Source organism: Gekko japonicus, unplaced genomic scaffold, assembly GCF_001447785.1.
Source record: "Gekko japonicus isolate JY-2015 unplaced genomic scaffold, Gekko_japonicus_V1.1 scaffold228, whole genome shotgun sequence".
NCBI lineage: Eukaryota > Metazoa > Chordata > Lepidosauria > Squamata > Gekkonidae > Gekko > Gekko japonicus.
Genome location: NW_015163609.1, coordinates 792,651 through 813,415, shown reverse-complemented (window position 1 = coordinate 813,415; position 20,765 = coordinate 792,651). Strand labels below are relative to the sequence as shown.

Sequence of the window (20,765 nt, the reverse complement as noted above, 5' to 3'; positions counted from 1 at the left end):
TGGAATTCACTGCCACAGGAAGTGGTGGCGGCTACAAGCATGGACAGCTTCAAAAGGGAATTAGATAGGCATATGGAGCAGAGGTCCATCAGTGGCTATTAGCCACGAGGTATAGATAGGGGCTCTGGGGCAAGTGATGCTCTGTCTTCTTGGTGCTTGGGGGGGGGGCAACAGTGGGAGGGCTTCTAATGTCCTGGCCCCACTGGTGGACCTCCTGATGGCGCCTGGTAATTTTGGCCACTGTGTGACAGAGTGTTGGACTAGATGGGCCTTTGGCCTGATCCAACATTGGCGTCTCTTATGTTCTTATGAGAAAAATAAAAGAAGAAATTAAAACCAACCTTGACTGTAAAGAAGAAGGAAAAGAATTGATTGACTTTGGAACCTGTAGCCTTCATGTTCTGCATGGGTCTTTTAAAACAGGATTGCAAGTAGTGAAATAGGACCTGAATTCAGTCTTGCGAAACTTGTATTATCTGTTCAAAGATTCCCCAGCTAGGAGGGAATCATACACTGCTATGACTGGAAGCACACTATTTCTCCTGAAGTTTGCTCCACTAGGTGGTTGGAGAATGTTAAGTGCCTTGACAGAGCTATGACTGTTTTTGACAACATCAAGAAGTATGTGGAAGAAGCAAAACTCCCCCACAGTAAACCTGCAATTTGTATAAAAGCTGCAATGCAAGATCAACTCATGAAGTGCAAAATGGCTTTCATTAAAGCGATTGCTGGAGATTGTGAGCCTTTTCTACAAAGGTTTCAGAACCAAAACCATTGGCACCTTTTTTGGATGAAGAACTTTGTAAGCTAATCAAGAAGCTAATGAGTCGTTGCATAAAATTGGAAACGCTGCAAAACATGTCTTCTGGTTCCCAGTTAACAATTGACATGAATTTGTCTGAACTTGCTTGACAGAAGCAAGGTTGACATTGGCTTTGCAGCAAAGAAGCTGTTGAAAGAAACTAAACTGTGGAGGACTTGAATCTGTTGTAATTGAGAGGAATCTGTTGCAGCTCATGCACACTATACAGAACACTTGGAGGCTAAACACCATAAGCAACAAGAAGAAATTCAGAAGAAAGAGCAGTGGATTTTTGACCTGCCGCTGCAAGAGCATGATCTTGTGGCAAATGGAAGAGAAACAATTGATGAGAAACAAAAAGAGTTACAAAATAAAAAGGGAAGCCTATAGAAGTGTTAGTTTTATATCTTAACTCTTCATCCTTTAAAAAGAGATTACTTGTATTCTAATTTCTAACTAGATTATTACTGCCATTTCAAAAGTATAAGTTTCGTAATGTGGCTTCAGAGAAACCATTTTAGATAGAACATTTATATAATTTTTAGTGTACCTTTAAAACTAACTAAAATAAGCTTGCCAAGTCCCCCTGGGGGGCGGGGAAATCTGAGGGAAAACTATGGTTTTCCCTCGGATGGTTGTGGCTCCGCCCCCAGCGTGCCCGGCGTCGGCACATCACTTCCAGGTGACGTGCGTGCGGTGTGCGCGCACGCTACAGCCGCCAGCGGGGAATCCTCCGCTCCGGCGAAATTTTGACTTGGCAACCCTAAGCTAAAATGTTATGTCGTTTGTTAGCATTCAGAGTTACTTGAATTGAAGTTTGCATCTTGGTGTAATTTTTGGTGCAATTGCAAAACAGATGTTGCTGCAGTTAATGTTGAAAGAAACTGATGTTAAATCTCTTACTTTGACAAATATTTTTGCAGTTGAGACTTGTGTAGTTGTAGAGTAGAATGTTTCATTAAGCCTTGCATTAATGCAACACGACCTATTCATTTTTTAACTTGTGGTTATATTAGAATGGTGGTCAGGGAAATTGACAAATGTTGGTCAGGGAAATGAAAAATAAAATTTTAGTGGCAACCCTGTAATCAAAAGAGATTAAATCTGATTCTATTCCTTAGCAAGTTGCACTGTATTTTCAGGTCTATCAAATTAAGCCTTTGAGCAATCCAAATGTTTTAGAGAGAGCATACTCAGATTGCCTTAATTTCATTTCCAGTATTCATTCATGATGTGGTTCCAACTTCTTGAGCTCTCTTCTTCTGTTGCTTCCCACCCCACCATGTGTACTCTGCTCCCGAAGGTCCCCTCAAAACCAATACCTTAAAGGAAGATGAGAAAGACCTTGTCTGTTTCCTTCTCCCTCAGCAAGACAGCGGCATATTTATTCTAATTAGATCACATCCAGGATGCAGCCTATTTTATGAAATATGACAGTACAGTTACAAAAAGCAGAGCTCTATAGTCACTGCATTTTATTCATACTACAGCTAGCTAGAACCTATTCATGACTGTGTGGCCAGCATTACATATGCAGGATTGTTTAGAAATATCATTATTTATTCAGAAGTATACCACCAGGTTTTCCAATATCAAGGAGGTGAGAAAATCCAGATGAAATTTAAGACTGTAATCCTATGTAGTTGTGTGTGGAAGTATGTCACTTTTAATTAAGAGTATTACTGAGTAAACATGGGATTAGATGTGTTGATGTGTTGTTCCTTTCAGATCAGTTATCTGAAGAAGGTGATGACTCTAAAATGCCTGTTCAGCAAACCAATGCAGAGACTCATAATGGATTACGAGTAGTTTCCACTCGGAAATCAGCGGTTAGCGCAAAAAAAGGTAAAGAGAGGAATTAGCGTGCTTTAAATGTGAATTTCAGTATTCTTGTAACAAACCATACCACATCTTAGTGAATGTCCACAATTTTTTACTTTTGAGATGATGATGTACTGCTAATGTTGACTTGCTTGCATGCGCTTATTTCTATTGTTGGAAGATTTAAGAACAGGAAAAAATATACTGGTCCGTCTAACTCAGTATGATTTACTCTGACAGCAGCTTTCCAGGATCTCAGCAGAGAAAGAGGTACCTTGCCAGGGGGTACCTCACTTTTCCTTCTGTCCCACTCCCCACACCAATTCCCCCTTTCCTGCTTCTAGCAGTTCCCATACCCTCACCTTTCCTTGCTCCTTCCTGCTTACCAAGAACCTGTCTTATATCTGCTTCCTCCAGCACTAAAAAAAAAATTCCTAAAACTTGTAATTTTTTTTTTTAATGTCACCAGAACAGAGGAATTATGACCAGATAAGTGGCATTGCCATTATGAGTATTATAATCAGTGGACAAAATATTAATGGATTTGTTTAACTTAATTCCCTTTTCTCTAGTTATTTGCTTTCAAGAATTATTTCCTCTAAACCTTAATCGATGCTAGGGAAAATAAAACCTTCGTTCTTCTGTAGGTGTTGTCAGGCTTCCTGTGCAATTTCCACCGTTCAGTATATGATGATGAAAATGAGAAGTAGCAAATCAGCACACCAAAGACAGTGCTTTGTACACAAATTAATGTGTTTTGGGGTTATTTAAATTTTTACTTTGCAAGTGTTCCTGAGAAGAGGTAAACCCAAACCCACCAAGCATATTACTTGGTCTGTTCACAGAGAGATGAACCCAGGAGGTCATGCCTACAGGGCTAATGATACTATTGCATTATATTTATTTATTTCAATTTATATCCTGTCTTGCCAGACAAACTGGCTCAAGGCGGCGTACAGACATTAAAATGCAATAAAAAGATAAATACAATAAAATTTACATAAACATCATAAAGTGCTAATAAGAACAATACAGGTGATGGTGGCATTCAGTATACAATCCAATGGTGGAAGGCAGTATCCAACGGTGTGTCATAAGGGTTGTGAGATGTTCCGGTGACACATTCGTCAGTGGCGGCTCCTTGTTGATAATATCCCTGAGGGAACCTTGCAACCCCTCACGGTCAGCTTTTATAAGGCATGAAGGGCACAGATCAAGGCTGCACGTGGTTGAGCATACCGTTGAGAGCAGTCTCGACTTCCTCAAGGCTGAGTGGACTGAAATAATCCAGAACAGAACCAGAAGACGTGCATGGGACCTCGAGCACTCACTGTCTCAACTGTGGCAGGGAGATTGCGGCAGAGCAACAGGACTTTATCTGCAAAATGGCTTGCAAAAGCCTCACAGCCAATGTCCCAATTCCCTAGCATTTGGTCTGCCCTGTGGCAGCTCAGTTAACGACCGAATAGTTCTAAACAATTGTGCTGGGCGTGAGCAAGCAGACGCAACCGCGGCTTCGTAGAACTCTCTCTTCGCGGCTTTGACAGCCATCTCATAGGATCTCATTAACGTCCTATAGGATGCTCTTGTTGCTTCGTTGCAAGCGCGCCGCCACCATCTCTCTAGTCATCTGAGCCCTCATTTCATCAGCCGCAGCTTTTTGGTGAGCGAGGGTGCAGAGGGCATCGAGGAGCGATCTCTTTGATGGCTGCCAAGAGTTGACCATGCCAGTCCTCGACTAGCTCATCTAACGAGCCACCAGGGGGCCTAGGATCCCGCAGAGCCATCTGAGGCCACTGAGGGTCCATTGGGTTCCACAGGCGAGCCAAAATACACTCTCCGCCCAAACAGGGTCGGGGTGAAACATTCACATGGGCCTTCAGGGCATGATGTTCCGACCATGGCACTGCCAAAGCAGTGATCCAGTCCACTGTAACCCCCGCTGCGAAGATCAAGTCGAGCATATGCCCGGCCCGATGAGTGGCATTGGTGGCAATTCTAGATTGTGCTGCTAGTGAAAGCAAACTGTCCCACTGCTAATGTGAGAGCATTAACCTGTGATATGTAGTAGGCAAAGTATTGAGTTGGGATATAGGAGGCCAAGGCTGAATTGTTTTCTTGGCCATGAAGTTTGATAATGTGTCTTGAGTTGTATTTCTGCTGTATGGGTTCCCTTGTATTTTCTCCAATCTTTAAACACAAAATTATTTTCTGTGTGATTGCATCTGACACAATGGTCTATTAAAGGTGCATCAAAGTTTTTATTTCTAATTTTACTTTTGTGTTCAGTAATTCTAGTTCTTAATGTTCTCGTAGTTGCCCCTACATAATATTTTGGCATACACTTTTGATTAGATATATGTTTGGATGATGAACAGGCATATTTATGTCATTTGTAATGGCCTTTTATACTCATGTCCCTTTTGTAAACTTTATGTGCATCTATTTTAATTAATATCTTGCCTAGATTTGCTGTCCTTCTAAAGCCAATTTTAGGCTTTTCAGTACATCCTGGTACATCCCTAAGCAGGTGCCAGTGTTTTAACACTATCTGTTTGATCTTGCCTGCTAAGGTAGTGTGACGTGCCCCCCGGAGGCATTTCACTTCCAGATTTTTGCTGGCTCAGAGCCATTTAAATCCTCCAGATCTGCTCCCTGCCTTGGGGGGCGGCGGAGGATTAAATTGAGGGTTTAAATGGCTTGAATATATTTAAACCTAACAGCTGTTTTTTGTGAACAGCAAGAAGCTGGGGTTTAAATGGCTCAGAGCCATTTAAACCCTTGTTTCTGCTCTTCATGAACCACCAAGAACTGCATCAAAGTTCATGGAAGTTTGTGGCAGTTCGCATGTTCACAGGCATGAACACATGAACAACAAACTGACCAAAGTTCATCACGAACTTAAGTTCATAAGCTGATTCATGCCCATCCCTAATGGCTGCCACAAGAAGCCAAGCCTTATACAGAGAGGAAGCTCAAGTGCAGGGAAGACGAGGATTAATTAAAAAAATATATAACGGGAAAGAGGAGTGAGAGCGAATGAAACCAACAATTTAATTAGCACAGCCAGTCAAATCTCTAGTGGCGCAGCTGGACCCCACCCAGTTGTAGAGGGGATACTGAATGTAAAATCTCTGGCCATTGGTCCATATCTGTCATTCAAACTTGTGTTTTTTTCAGATGATAGTTTAAATTTTGGAATCAAAACTCTTGAAGAACTCAAGTCAAAAAAGCTGAAAGAAAAGTCAAAGAAGCAAGGCGGTGAGTTGGTTTTTCTATCCTTTTCCCATGCATTTTAAGACTTCTGGCCTTAAGCAGTAAGGTTTCCTCATGCCTAGATGCCAACATTCTTGCTATTTTGTATTGGAATGCAACAGCTGGGAAAAGTATGAAGGGCAGAAAAATGTGATTTCATAGTAATTTACCTTTTGTGGAACAGAATGGAGATCCAGTTTGGGTACCAACTTGTGTGTAGATCTGTGAAAGGAGTATGGATGTTGAGATTTAATTTCCCAAAATGTTAAGTCAAATGACTCCATAAGTCCAAGTATATGTGCAATTATGCTCATCAGCTTTTGGTGAGAAGCATGGATGTTTCAGTTGAATGTTTGGATGGTGTCCCACAGCCCCTTTTTTTGTCTGGTCTTCAGTGGAGCATGCTGATATTTTGATGGGTTGCTTTGCAACCTTTCAAGTTCTAAAGGCATTGCTTTTCCCTTATAACTAAGGGAATTTAAAAATAAAAATTTATAAGCCAAGATAATGTAATGAAACACAGTCTGATCATGTAGTGTCCAAGTCTCTTAATTCACCAGTTCTGACCAATTCTGTGCGCAGCTGAGTCAAAAGCTTAGTTTCTAAGGTTGCTTCTGCAACTTTTGTGTAAATCACTTAAACTTACAAGTAATTGATGGCTTAGTCCTACAGATTGCTTCGCATCAAATTAGTACTAGGCTGGAGCATGTCAACAGCCTTTCAGACTGGGACATTGTATCAGCATTACAGGGAGGTTCCTTCACCATTGCTTACAGGAATGTAGGATTTTCAGGTTGGTGTATATTCCTTTATGTAGTCATGCAACATCAATGGTGAGTTTTACCTAGTTCCTTTGTGTTACAGCAACTGACCTGTTCTTAATAATATGAGGTTTTAAATGTCTTTTAACGCTTTTAATACTGGATTAAAAAAACATTTTGATGATTTTTGCTTTGAGGTACCTTAAGCATCTTTATATGGCTTAAAATATTTTAAATAAATAACATGTGTTGAAACTAAGAGCGAGTTTGTGGCTGAGGAGGGCTTTCCAAGCTCATACTAAGTCCACCTTAGAAAAGTCATCTGAAGAATCCCTACCTTATAGATTACTATAAAGATATAAGGATTATTAGAGCCAGTATAGTATAATGGTTCAAGTGTTGTTGTTTTAGATGGGGACCATAGAATTAAGGGTTCATACTCCTTACCTGCCTGTAATCTTGCTGGATGACTTTGAACTAATCACAAGGTTGTTACACGGAAGATATGAAGAGAATCATGTACATAGCCTTGAGGTTTTTTGAAGGAAAGGTGGGATAAGAATAGAGTAAAATGTATATGGATTTCTTCAAGCGCTCAGAAGAGCACTATAGAAATGCTAAATAGTAATAAATAATGGAACTTAATATAGCTTTGTTCTGCTCTGATCAGACAACCCCCCTGAAGTTGCTCTCCAAGCCCAGACTCTCCCAGGCCCACAGAAGGAAAATGTACGAACTGTGGTCAGAACAGTGACATTATCTACAAAGCAAGGTAACTCTGCAGTGCTTATTAGTATAATTCTTTTTCAGGTGTACTTGCTCCCCATAGTTTATTAGTGAACTGATAACTCTTCTGTTGGTATGTTGCAAACTGGACTGATGTATTCCTGGAGAAGCACATTCTCAGAGTAGCACATGTTATTCAACAGACAGAGCACCTCACCACCTCTCCAAATACAAGGGGCTCAAAGAGACCTTTATATAACACAGAACACTGAGTTCTGTGTTAGGGGTGTGCACTCGGTATAAACTGAGTCGAATAAGTACCCGAAAAATACCTCATTGGTATTTTTGGGGTATTAATTCTGCCAAATACAGATAAGAGATCTGTATTCTGCTACCAATATAGCTGAGCCCCCAAAAAGCTGATTTGTTTTTGGGCTTTTATTCAGGTGACAGCTATACTGCGAGCCAGCCCTAGCCCAGGTGCCAGCTGATCCTCTCTTGCAGGGACTTGCAATAGATGTTGGTCACTTGAGCATAGTGCTGCTGTTCAGGGACATACTGGGAGAGGTGGTCCTGTTGGTACGTTGGTCCCTGATCAAGTCAAGAACAAAACCTTGAACCTGACCCAGTACCCAACTTGGAGCCAGTGCAACTGGCGAAGCATAGGTTGTATATATGTAGTTGTTGGTGTCCCCATAAGGATCTGGGCTGCTGTGTTCTGGCCAAGCTGTAAAATCTGGATCAGTTTCAAGGGCAGCCCAGTGTAGGGCGAGTTACAGTAATCAAACCTAGAGGTGACCATTGTGTGGATTACTGTGGCTAGGTTGGAACAAGACAGGTAGGAGGCAAGTTGCCTGACCTGGCGTAGTTGGAAGAATGGCAACATTTGTGACCTGAGCCTCCATTGACAGGGAGGCATCCAGGACCATGCCCAGACTCCCGACTATCTGTGCTATTGTTCAAGGCACATGGTCAAGAGCTGGGAGATGGCACCGCAAACCTGAGTCTCCCCCACCCAGCTAGAGAACCTCCATCTTAAACTGATTCAGTTTCAGCTGACTCTGCTTCAGGCACCTCACCACGGCCCCAACCCTTCAGCCAGGCTTCCTGAGGCAGCATCTGGCTTGGCTGTCCATCAGCTGATATAGCTGGGTGTCATCAGCATACTGGTGAAACCCAGCCCGAAACTCTGTGCAGCCTATTGATCCAGTACTAATTATCATTTGTTTATAGTTTAATAAGTTGGGCTTTGTGCAAATTATCTGGGCTACTATCTGTATGAGATTCCCCCCCTTTAAAAAATAGTTAGCTACTTGCATCTCACTCTTTGTTTGTTTTCAGGAGAGGAGCCTCGTATTCGGTTGACTCTTGCAGAGAGACTAGGAAAACGGAAAACTCCTATAGGTGAGAAGAGAAAAAGGGCCCTGTTGCCCTCTGCTATTGTACAAAAATCTTAGCATGCCAAATCTTTTTCCTTTTTTTGTAGCTGCACAAGTTCTTATAATGTAGTCATTTTTGTCTTGTATTTTTAAACCACAAAAAGCCTGTGCTGTTTATGGGACCAAGTAGAATGTTTGGCAGGGAGGGTTTTTATTACAATTGATATTTTAGTAGAGAGGTTTCATAAGATCAAGTCTGTTTCAGTTTATATCCCATTAATCTTCTGCTTGCATTTCAAAGCCCTTATTTGATCCAAAGGGTCACTTATATAAGTGAAAAGGAGTACCAGTTCACAGCAGAAGAAGCTGGTCTTTTTAGCTGGTGTGGTGTTTTTTTTTCATAATTTGGGTTTTTGCCTATTTTGCATGTTTAGTTTTTGGAACTGTAAGCTGCTTTGATCCTCAAGGGAAAGGTGGGGTATAAATATTTTAATAAATAACTAAAAACCCATGGAAATAAACTACTGGTTTTCTTTCCACCCTAAGTTGCCGAGAGTGGTCTTCCCTTAAAACGCAGCCTTGTTGAAAGACTGGGGAAAAAAATAGACTCTTTAGGCAATGCTGAGAAAACACCAAAGAGAGGTATGCCTGTTTCATTAGTAATATGCATTCCATGTATTACAGTTATAGAGAGATGTTTGTACTGAGATATAAGAAGTTCTTTTTTTGTTTTTAAATCACCTACTTTAAAAAAAGAACACACACCAGCACACATGTGATAGAGCTAGAAACCTGTTCTCTGTCATTCTAGTTTTTCTTGTAACATAGAACATCTGCTTCAAGAGAAGCTGTTTAAAAATATTAGTCCAGTTACTATTTTGGGTTTGACAAAGCCCTGGTTCTATAGTAAAACAACTCCAAATTTTGCATTTCAAGCAAATGCTTATATTCAAGCATAAATAGATGCTTTCACATAGATCTTTCAAATTAAAACCTGAAAATTTGCAAGTACTAAAGCATGCTGGAGAAAACGTTATGGAGATGGGTGACAAAAGTAAGATAGAGAGTAATGGATACCTTGCATTCATTCATGGTTCTTCCGGTAAATAACAAAATAGAAGACTGTTTTCTTTACTTTTTCTTTATGCAGTACAAGTTCCCAGATCTCTCAAAGAGAGGCTAGGCTTACCAGCTGAGCAGAACAATATGGAATCAGGTATTTTTTTTTAATACCCTAAAGTCCACTTTCTCAGTATTTTTTGCAGGTGGATTAGTCATAGGAGACTCAGTCTTTCTACTTTAACATTTTGCTTTTAAGCTTCTGTGCTTGCTTGTATTAGAAATCTTGTACTCAGCAGTTGTTATATGCTTTCAACATTCTGACTGAAAGTCTGCTTCAGTATACAGAAATCGGCCAAGGGTTGCAGTATGACCTGTACATGGCATTACCAAATTTGAGAGACACAAACCCCTTTAGGATTATATTGGCATATAAGCAAAAGATTATTTAATTACCTGGGTGATGTCCCATTTATGGAGCAATATAAAGGTATAATAGTAAAGGATTATGATTTTTTTAAAAAAAGATGGTTTCCTAAAGTGAGAGGTTTTTTCCCTTCCCTGATGGTGCAGATGAAATTCATGTGAAAACACTTGAAGAGATTCGCTTGGAGAAAACCAACCAAAGAAAAGGAGAAATTCCACCCAAGGGTGAAGTTTCTTGTACAACAGATGATCCCAATCCAGTGTCAAAATCCTCCCCTCCGATCAGGATCAAAACCTTTTCTGAAATCTTGGCTGAGAAGAAGCAGCGACAATTGGAAGAGGAGAGGATAAAAGCTGAAAAAGAGAGCCTTGGCAAACCAAAGCCTGACAGTGAGTCTCAGAAGCAGGGCTCTCTGGTTTCAGTTGTATCCCATAGAAGAAAACTGGAGGAGTCTTCTGGCAAAGCCAAGGACTTCAATGAGGTGCGCATCAAAACACTGGAAGAAATTAAGCAAGAGAAGGCTCTCCGCATGCAGCAGAGTGGGGAAAACGTCTCTGGGAAAAGATTGCTCTGCATTACAAAGCCAACAGGTAGAGCCTACATGCCTTATCTGGCAGCTTTTTACTTTTGAATATTCATCCTGTGATCAATTTCTTTGTTGAAGCCAGTGATGGTGTAGAAGGACAGGCACAAAGATAACCTTCCTTCTGGGTTATTGCAAATTAGGATATAGGAATGTCATGCTTGCAGTGCTGGGGGTGCCAAGGGTGGAGACAGACAAACTTACCCATTGCTGTTTTCCCTTCCTTTCTCATTCTAGTGGTCAAACAAGATGTTAGGAGGACAATACAATGTTCCCAGTCCCATTTTTCCCTTCACAATGCTAATGTGCAGGTTGAGGGGCATTTGAATGGGTGAATAGGAGTTAGGTCGTTAACTGCTCAGTGGGCAGTATCAGTCAACCCTATCAGTTTTTAATTCCTCTCCACCCCCAGCAAGGCTACAGGGCAGCGTTCAGCATTTTCAAGGGCAGAGGACTCAACTCTGGAAGTACCGAGGGATTTGCTGGGCTCTAGAGACTTGCTGCTGAAATGGCTTGTCCACTTAAGAATGTGATATCGCATAAACTGGGGAGGACAAGTTTGTTGTCCAGTATGTTTATGCTGGGAATAAACAAGTGACGTACAGCCTGGCCCACAAGTGGTGGAGAAAGGTCAGGTTACTTGAGCACTGCAAGAAGTTGCCCTTGCTCTGATACGTAGACCTTTGTGAACTGTGGCTGTTAGATTACATTGTTGTAATCAAAGACAGTAGACAACAGAGTGTAGTGGTTCTGCTCTGATGGTGTAGACTGCAAACCGGCAGTCATTGGCAGAACTGATTCTTCACTTAGAATTAACAATAATGTGTTTAACAGCCCCTGGAAGGGAAGAAAAGAAGCTTCTGGAGCTGAAGACCTCTACCAGAACGTCCTTAGCAGATGCCCCTGCAAAGGTAAGTCTTCCATTACACCCCATAAGGCATTCTGCATATTAGAAACAGGGGCCTTGGTAAGGCTATTTGTTCACTTTCTAGAATACCTAGCATCCTAGAAAGCACTATTCAGTATCTAAGTCTAAAGGGGAAGGTAGTAATTCCATTAGTCTAAAGGTCTAAAGCAAAATCCAAAGTAAAAGCCATGCAATATTTTTTATTGGGACCAACCAGAATAATAGAACCATCTGTAAGCTTTCAGGTTCTCCAGAACTCTTCCTTAGGCTGGAAGGAGTGGGGGAAGAAAAAGGATGTCTTGGGACATGATCCTTAAGGTCTCATCCTGTAAGAATTCTATGTGCAAAGCTGTACAGGTGTGCTGAGTTTAAATGGTGCTGGTGTCTGGTTGAACCTATGGCCTTCTGGAATGAAATTGCTGATTTTTGTGTTTTCAGTTGGATGCTTCCAATTTTTTGCTGCTTAATCCCAGAAGGCTAAGGATGGAACGAGCACTGTTTTGATTTGATTGATTTGATTTATCAGATTTGTATCCTGCTCTCCCTGTGTTTAGGCTCAGAGCAGGAAATATCATTGATTTAAAAAATTGAATAATATATAATAAAATACATATTATAAACCAGCACATAATTAAAAGATGGCTTAAAACTCAGGGGGAGTGATGTATAATCTGTTTTATATGAAAGTAAGGCTTTACAAATAGCAGAGGAAAGAAGGAAAGCGAAAGGCAAAGGCGAAAAGGAAAGATTTACCCAACTGAATGCAGATTTCCAGAGAACAGCAAGGAGAGATAAGGAGGCCTTCCTGAATGAACAGTGCAAAGTAATAGAGGAAAACAATAGAATGGGAAGGACTAGAGATCTCTTCAAGAAAGTTGGAGAAATCAAGGGAGCGTTCCATGCAAAGCTGGCCATGATAAAGGACAAAAACGGTAGGGACCTAACAGAAGCAGAAGAGATTAGGAAAAGATGGCAAGAATACACAGAAGAACTATACAAGAAAGACCTCGATGTCCTTGACAACCATGACGGTATAATCACTGACCTCGAGCCAGACATCCTGGAATGTGAAGTTAAATGGGCCTTAGAAAGCATTACTAACAACAAAGCTAGTGGAGGTGATGGTATCCCAGCTGAGCTATTCAAAGTCTTAAAAGATGATGCTGTTAAAGTGCTGCACTCAATTTGCCAGCAAATTTGGAAAACACAACAGTGGCCACAGGATTGCAAAAGGTCAGTATACATTCCAATCCCAAAGAAGGGCAATGCCAAGGAATGTTCAAACTATCGCACAATTGCACTCATATCACACGCTAGCAAGGTCATGCTCAAGATCCTACAAGCTAGGCTTCAACAGTACGTGGATAGAGAACTACCAGAAGTACAAGCTGGGTTTCGAAGAGGTAGAGGAACGAGAGATCATATTGCCAACATTCGCTGGATTATGGAGAAAGCAAGAGAGTACCAGAAAAATATCTACTTCTGCTTCATTGACTATGCTAAAGCCTTTGACTGTGTGGATCACAACAAACTATGGCAGGTCCTTAAAGAGATGGGAGTACCAGACCACCTCACATGTCTCTTGAGAAACCTGTATAAGGGCCAAGAAGCGACAGTTAGAACCGGATACGGAACAACTGATTGGTTCAGCATAGGAAAAGAACTGGATATGGAACAACTGATTGGTTTAGCATAGGAAAAGGAGGAAGACAAGGATGTATATTGTCCCCTTGCTTATTTAATTTATATGCAGAGTACATCATGTGAAATGCCAGCCTGGATGATTCAGAAGCTGGAATTAAGATTGCTGGGAAAAACATGAACAACCTTGGATATGCAGACGATACCACTCTAATGGCAGAATGTGAAGAGCACCTAAAGAGCCTATTGCTCAGGATGAAAGAGGAGAGCGCAAAGGTTGGCTTGAAACGCAACATCAAAAAAACTAAGATCATGGCATCCGGCCCCATCACTCCTTGACAAATAGAAGGGGAAGTCATGGAAGCAGTGTCAGACTTCACGTTCCTGGGATCCAAGATCATTGCAGACGGTGACTGCAGCCATGAAATTAAAAGACGCCTGCTCCTTGGGAGGAAAGCGATGGCAAACCTTGACAGCATAATAAAAAGTAGAGACATCACCCAGCCAACAAAAGTCCTTATGGTCAAAACAATGGTATTCCCAGTAGTCATGTATGGCTGCGAGAGTTGGACTATAAGGAAGGCCGAGCGCCTTGAGAGTCCCCTGGACTGCAAGTAGATCAAATCAATCCTAAAAGAAATCAACCCTGACTGTTCCCTGGAAGGCCAGATACTGAAGCTGAAGCTCAAATACCTTGGCCACCAAATGAGAAGGGAGCACCTACTGGAGAAGACCCTGCTGCTGGGAAAGTTTGAAGGTCAAAGAAGAAGGGGACAACAAAGGATGAGATGGTTAGACAGTGTTATTAAGCAAACTCCGGAGCACGACGGAAGACAGGAGGGCCAGGCGTGATAAGGTCCATGGGGTCGCGAGGAGTTAGACTTGACTGTGCGACTGAACAACAACAGAAGGAAGAAGAGGGGGAGAGAGGAGGAGGATGATCAAAGATGGAACCCATCACTGTCCTCAACTGTAGGCCCAGCAGAACAACTCTGTTTTACAGGCCCTGCGGAACTGTTATCAGATCCTGCAGGGCCTGGATCTCAGTTGGAAGAGTGTTCCACCAGGCTGGAGGACAGCTGGATGCTCTTTGGGGGTATATCAGGAGAGGCGGTCCCAAAGGTATGCTGATTCCAGACCATGTAGGGCTTTTGAAGGTAAACACCAAAACCTTGAACCTGATCCGGTCTTCAGTCTGGAATCAATGCAGCTGGTAGAGCACTGGTTGAATATGCGCTCTAAAGGGTGTCCCAGTAAGCACCTGTGCAGCTGCATTCTGGACCAGTTGTACTTTCCAGGTTAATCTCAAGGGTAGCCCTGCATCGAGCGAGTAACAGTAATCCAACCTGGAGGTGACAGTTGCATGGATCACTGTGGCTAAGTCAGAGGGAGACAGGAAAGGAACCAACCGTTTAACCTGGCACAGATGGTAGAATGCCAGTTTGTACATTTGTAACCTGGGCCTCCAATGACAAGGAGGCATCCAGGATCACACCCAGGCTCCTGACGGTTGATCTGGGTGTTAATGGCACACTGTCAAGAGCCAGGAGTCGGCACCTCAGTCCTGCATCTCCCTAGACCAGCCACAGGACCGCCATCTTTGACGGATTTAATTTCAGCCACTTTAACCAACTAACCACGGTCTCCAGACCCCTGTCCAAAATCTCTGGGGCTGCATTTGGCTGGCCGCCCATCAACAGATACAGCTGGGTGTCATAAGCATACTGATGATACCCAAGCCGAAAACTCTATGTCAGCTGGGTGAGGGGGTGCATAAAGATGTTAAATAGCCCGTAGCTATGGTGGGGCATCTTGGAGCCATGCCCCTTTAATTACATGCCACAGCCCACAAAACTCTTCAAACTCTTCGAACCCAATCCTGCCTGCACTGCCTTCTTCTCTTCCAGGCTCCAGCTGGCCAGTCTACCACATTCTCTAGCCATGTGATTTGTGCTCGCCCTCTCTAGCTGGCCGGTGCGCCCACCTTCTCTGTCTGACAGACTCCTCTTCCTGAATCGCCCTCCCATTAGCCAGCCAGTTCAGTCTTCTCCTGACTTGCTTACTGACACCCTGTGACCTGCCTCACCTGCTCCGTCCGCCCTACGCCAGCAGCTGGTGTGACTAAACTCGCTTGGCTGACCTGCAGGAGAACAGTGCACCCTGCCCGTGATTAGCTGGTCCTGCGCCTTCTTCTACCCCGTCTGTCCCTCCACCCAGCCCTGGCTTTGGAGGAGCCAGATCCTGCTTCCAAAGACTTCCCTCCCATGCCCGGGGGAAGGGGGAAGAACACCCTGATTGAGTAAACTCTTAGGTTGCCTGCCGTGCACTCCACTGGGCGAGCCTTGGGAGGGTGTGCTTGGATTCAGTCAGCCAAAGCATTGGGCTCTTCTCAGCAGTGAGTCGAAGAATCTCAGTGTGGCTGGGATGTAGCAAATGCAGAATTGGCTTCCTTCCCCCCCCCCACCCTCCCCTGCTGATTCACTCATTGCTCCTGTGTTGCAAGTGGAGAAAGCTTGCAGAGTAGCTGCAGAGGGCGATGAGGGACGGGGCTGTTCAAAAGAGGAAGACCTGGGCAAAATACTGAGACCCCTAATTAATGTTGCAAGTGGAGAAAGCTTGCAGAGTAGTTGCAGAGGGCGATGAGGGACAGGGGGCTGTCCAAAAGAGGAAGACCTGGGCAAAATGCTAAGACCTCTAATTAGGTTACTGTTAATTAATTTCCCCGCTCCCCTGCCCCAGCACCCAGAAATTTCTGGCTATGGGCCTGAATAACACTGGGGGGAGGATTGCCCCTGCGGGACACCACACACTAAAGGGTATCCTGGTGAGACCCTCTCCCCTAGCGCCACCCTCTGTACTCGATCTTGGAAGAAGGAGACAAACCACTGTTAGGCTGTCCCCTGAATCCCCACATCAGCAAGGTGGTGAGTCAACAGGTCATGATTGACCGTGTCAAATACTGCTTGCAAGTCAAGTAGAAGCAGCAGTGCTGACTCACCTCAATCCAGCTGTCTGCACAGGTCCTCTGAGAGAGCGACTGGTGCTGTCTCCTCGTGGTGAGGGCAGAACCCGGATTGGAAGGAGTTGAGGGCCGAAGTGTCATCCAGGAAACTCTGAACCTGCTCCGCTACTGCTCTCTCAACTACCTTACCCAGGAACGGTAAGTTTGATACCAGGCAGTAGTTGGATAGATCATTAGGATCTAAAGGTGGCTTTTAAAAGAGCAGTCTAACCACTGCTTCTTTTATTCTCCCTGGGAAGACCCCTGAATTCAGGGATAGATTTACAGTATCCACCAGGGGAGCTCGCGTTCCATCACCACTAGCTTTTACCTGTGATGATGGGCACAGGTCAAAGAGGCAAGTGGTGGGCTTCACAGCATTGAGGATCCTCTTGACCTCAGCCCGCAAGAGCTGGCTGAATTGGTGTAATAATGGACCAGAAGACGGCCAAGGGACCTCCAGTTTCCATACTGTATCAATATTGGCTGGCAGATCCTGGCGGAGCAACAAGACTTTATCCGCAAAAAAGCTTGTATAATCCTCACAGCTAATAGCTGAATTTTTCTGTGAGAGAAGTTTGAGATTTTTCTGTGAGAGAAGTTAGCGACCTTATTACCCTAAACAATTGTCAGGCGAGAGCTAGCGGATGCAATGGAGCTATCCACACCAGACCAACACTATCAATTTCAGAGTGTCCTGAAAGGACATTTTAAGTTGGTGTATCTCTCACCTTTCCACGCAGGATGCTTACAGGGTAAGAACTTAAGATCATGGCCCGAGACATTTTTTTCTTCCTCTTCCCCTTGTATTTTCAACATCCAGCCTAATCAAAAGTTCCGAAGAAGTTGAAAGCTTGCATACTGTGTTATTTTGGTTGGTCCTGCAAAAAGGTATTAAATGGCCCTTGCTTTAAAATTTACATCAGGAATGGTGACAACAGAGCTCCACAGAGCTGCATTTCTTATCTTATTGACTTTGTTTAGACCTCATTAGCTGAAGTCTAAAATCTGTTAATATTTTGACATACCATGGTATGCTACTTGACATGTCATTGGGCTGTATTTGTGGTACAGGTATGTTTTTATTTATTTATTTAATTTGATTTATATCCCGCCTTATCCGGCAAGCAGGCTCAGGGCAGGTTACAATATATAAGTTAACAACCATTAAAAACATTAAACATAAAAACTAGATAAGTTTAAAATGAACAGGTGATAGCAACAATGGCAACAAGACAGAGAATTCAGATGCTTCTTACGTTTGGCAGTCTTTTAGCAGGATCATTTGGGACGAAACACAGTGACAAAGATTGTGTACAGGGGAGGCCGGCATGATTGGATGTCCTCCCCCTGGCAGAAGGCCTGGCAGAACAGCTCTATTTTGCAGGTCCTGCAGAACTATGATAGATTCCTGAAGGCCCTGATCTCAGGTGGGAGTGTGTTCCATCAGGTGGGGGCCAGGGCAGAAAAGGCCCTGGCTATGGTTGAGGCGAAGCGGACATCTTTCGGACTGGGGACTACTGGGAGATGTTGGTCTGCAGAGCACAAGGCTCTATGGGGCATATACAGGGAGCGATGGTCCCGTAGATATGCTGGTTCCTGTCCACATAGGGTTTTGAAGGTTAATACCATAATCTTAAATCAGATCTGGTATTTAATTTGGCACCAGTGCAACTGGCGCAGCATTGACTGAATTCGCACCCACACCAGCATTGCTGTCAGCCATGTGCACCATGGCATTTTGCACTAGCTGCAATTTCCAGGTCAGATTTAAGGGCAGCCCCACGTAGAGCGAATTGCAGTAATCCAGCCTGGAAGTGACCCTTGCATGGATCACAGTAGCTAAGTCCCCGGATAAGAGATAGGAAACCAGTTGCCTGACCAGGCGAAGATGATAAAAGACTGACCTGGCAACGGTGGTGACCTTGGGCCCCCATGGAAAGTGAGGCATCCAGAATCACCCCCAGGCTCCTCACCTTTGCTGCTGGTGCCAGTGGCACCCCACCAAGCATTGGGAGTGGGATTTCCAATCCCAGTCCCCCATGACTCAGGGGCAGGACCTCCATCTTCATTGTATTTAGTTTCAGCCAGCTCTGCTGTAACCAGCCATGGCCCCTAATGCCCTGTCCAAAACATCTGGGGCTGAGACTGTCCATCAACAGACTGTCCATCAACAGTTGGGTGTTATCAGCATACTGGTGACAACCCAGCCCAAACCCCCAGACCAGCTGGGCAAGGGGGTGCTTATAGATGTTAAACAGCATTGAAGAGAAGATGACCCCCTGCAGTACGCTGCATTCCAGTGGGTATTGTAGATACAACCTCTCTCCAAGTGCCACACTCTGTCCCTGACCATGGAGGAAGGGGGAAAGCCATTGTAAAGCAGTCTGTTGTATCCCAGTATTGGTGAGGTGGTGGGTCAGAGGGTCGTAATTGACCATGTCAAACGCTGCCGTGAGATTAAGAAGCAACAGCAGTGCCGACCTGCCTCGATCCAGGTGTCTCTAGAGGTAATCTGTGAGGGCTACCAACATGGTCTCCACCCTGTGGCCAGGGCGGAAGCTGTACTGGAATAGATCCAGGATAGAGATGTCATCCAAGAAGACTTGAAGCTACTCATCCACCGCTCTCTCAACCACCTTGCCCAGAAACAGTGGATTCGATACTGGGCGGTAGTTGGCAAAGGACCAATAGGGTCTGTTGATGGCTGTTTAAAGAGCAGACGCACCACTGCCTCTTTCAAACCCACTGGGAATATCCCAGAAGACAGGGATAGATGGATTATATCCCCCAGGGGAACCTGAATACCATCTCCGTAAGCCGTGACCAACCAATATAGGCACAGGTTGAGGAGGCAAGTGGTGGGCTTTACAGCTGCCAGGATCTTGTCTACCTGTTCCTGGGAGAGCTGACTGAAATGGTCCAAAAATGGACCCGAAGACGGACAAGGGGCTTCCAGTCCTCTTACTATCAACTGGCCAGGATGTTCTGTTGGAGTGACAAGATTTTGTCTACAGAACAGCTTGCAAATGCTTCACAGCCAATAGCCAATTCCTTATCATTTTGCTTGCCTTGTGGCAAAGAATTTAAAGACTGGATTGTCCTAAACAGTCGGGCTGGGTGAGGGCTTGCAGACACAATGGAGGCTGCGTAGAAATTCTTCTTAGCAGCCTTCACTGCTATCTCCTAGGCTTTCACAAACGTCCTATAAAGTGCTTTTGCAGCTTTGTCATGAGCACACCGCCATACTCGCTCTAGCAGTCTCAGCTCTAGTTTCATCCTCAGTAGCTCCGGGGTATACCATGGGACTACTTTGGCACGAGGGTAGAGAGGGTGCTGGGGAGTGATTTCGTGGATGACTTTGGAGACTTGGTTATGCCAATCCTTCACTAGCTCATCCAACAACTCACCAAGGGGTATCGGATCCCGCAGAGCGTTTTGGAACCCGCTAGCGTCCATTACTCCAGCCTAGGAGTGTGCCATGGTGGATGTAAAAGGCAAATAAATTTGGAAACCCTTGTCCTGCGACACTACACTGGGCTAGACAACATGGGAAGTAGTTCAGCGTCTTGCAGTGTGTATTTCCTATTTCAAAATGTGCACTAAATGTTATTTACATAGTTATATATGTTTCTTGTGATATTTTGTTCTGTACTATCAGATTTATTAAGCCTCTTTGAATTCAGGCCTCCACAGTTAATGGTTATCAGTCTATTCAGTTGAAGCCACATTGTGTATCGTTACGCTTCCACCCAGTTAACTCTTGCTCTGATCAAGGGACATCAAGTGCTGTCTCTTCATAGTTTCTGCAGATGCAGAGTAATTCTAGAGTAAAGATAATAAGTCTGGCTCCCATTATAAGAACCTGCAAGCGGAGGAGAACGTTCATGTTCATTGGGGACCTTTTCTCACCCTTTATTCCTCTGATTTCCAACTAGCCTTTGGATTGCAGTGCCAGCAATTCACATTCTAAGGTCTATGTGAAGAGCTTAGAAGAGATAAGGAAGGAAAAGCAACGGATAAAACAGCAACAGGAGAGGAACCCCCTTGAGGAACAAGTGACCGTACCACCTACCGGGGAAGAACAAGCAGCAGGGAAGGCCCCGGTGACTACGAGTCTGGAGTCCCCAGTGACAAAAGAAAAAATCCGTCCCGTCACAAAGAAATTGTCGGTGAGGTCCCAGGAAGCAATGCCAGACGATGCGGGACCAGAAGATTTGGGCCTTTCCACTCACCCTATGGAACACAGAGCTAAAGGTAAACAGCCTTTTTTTTTTTTACAGTAACTGGAGTAAAAAAAGGAGGCTGGCTTTCCTAAGAGGTAGAAAGAAGCATTTTTAAGTACTAAAGTCTAGATGGTTCATATTTTTTAAGCTTTAAACTCTTCATGGAAAGAGCTGTGC

At 43.9% G+C, this 20,765-nt stretch overlaps 1 protein-coding gene across 4 annotated transcripts in view; it reads left to right on the top strand.

The window, feature by feature from the left end:
* Positions 1-20,765, top strand: part of ZC3H11A (zinc finger CCCH-type containing 11A) — a 41,397-nt gene that overhangs the window by 16,692 nt on the left and 3,940 nt on the right. For all 4 annotated transcript variants that reach the window (XM_015407327.1, XM_015407328.1, XM_015407329.1 and 1 more), the window contains 9 exons: positions 2,531-2,647; positions 5,804-5,884; positions 7,310-7,411; positions 8,707-8,769; positions 9,291-9,386; positions 9,895-9,960; positions 10,377-10,820; positions 11,648-11,724; positions 20,301-20,619. In XM_015407327.1, the coding sequence (XP_015262813.1) occupies positions 2,531-2,647; positions 5,804-5,884; positions 7,310-7,411; positions 8,707-8,769; positions 9,291-9,386; positions 9,895-9,960; positions 10,377-10,820; positions 11,648-11,724; positions 20,301-20,619 (1,365 nt within the window). The remainder of the gene's footprint in view (positions 1-2,530; positions 2,648-5,803; positions 5,885-7,309; positions 7,412-8,706; positions 8,770-9,290; positions 9,387-9,894; positions 9,961-10,376; positions 10,821-11,647; positions 11,725-20,300; positions 20,620-20,765) is intronic.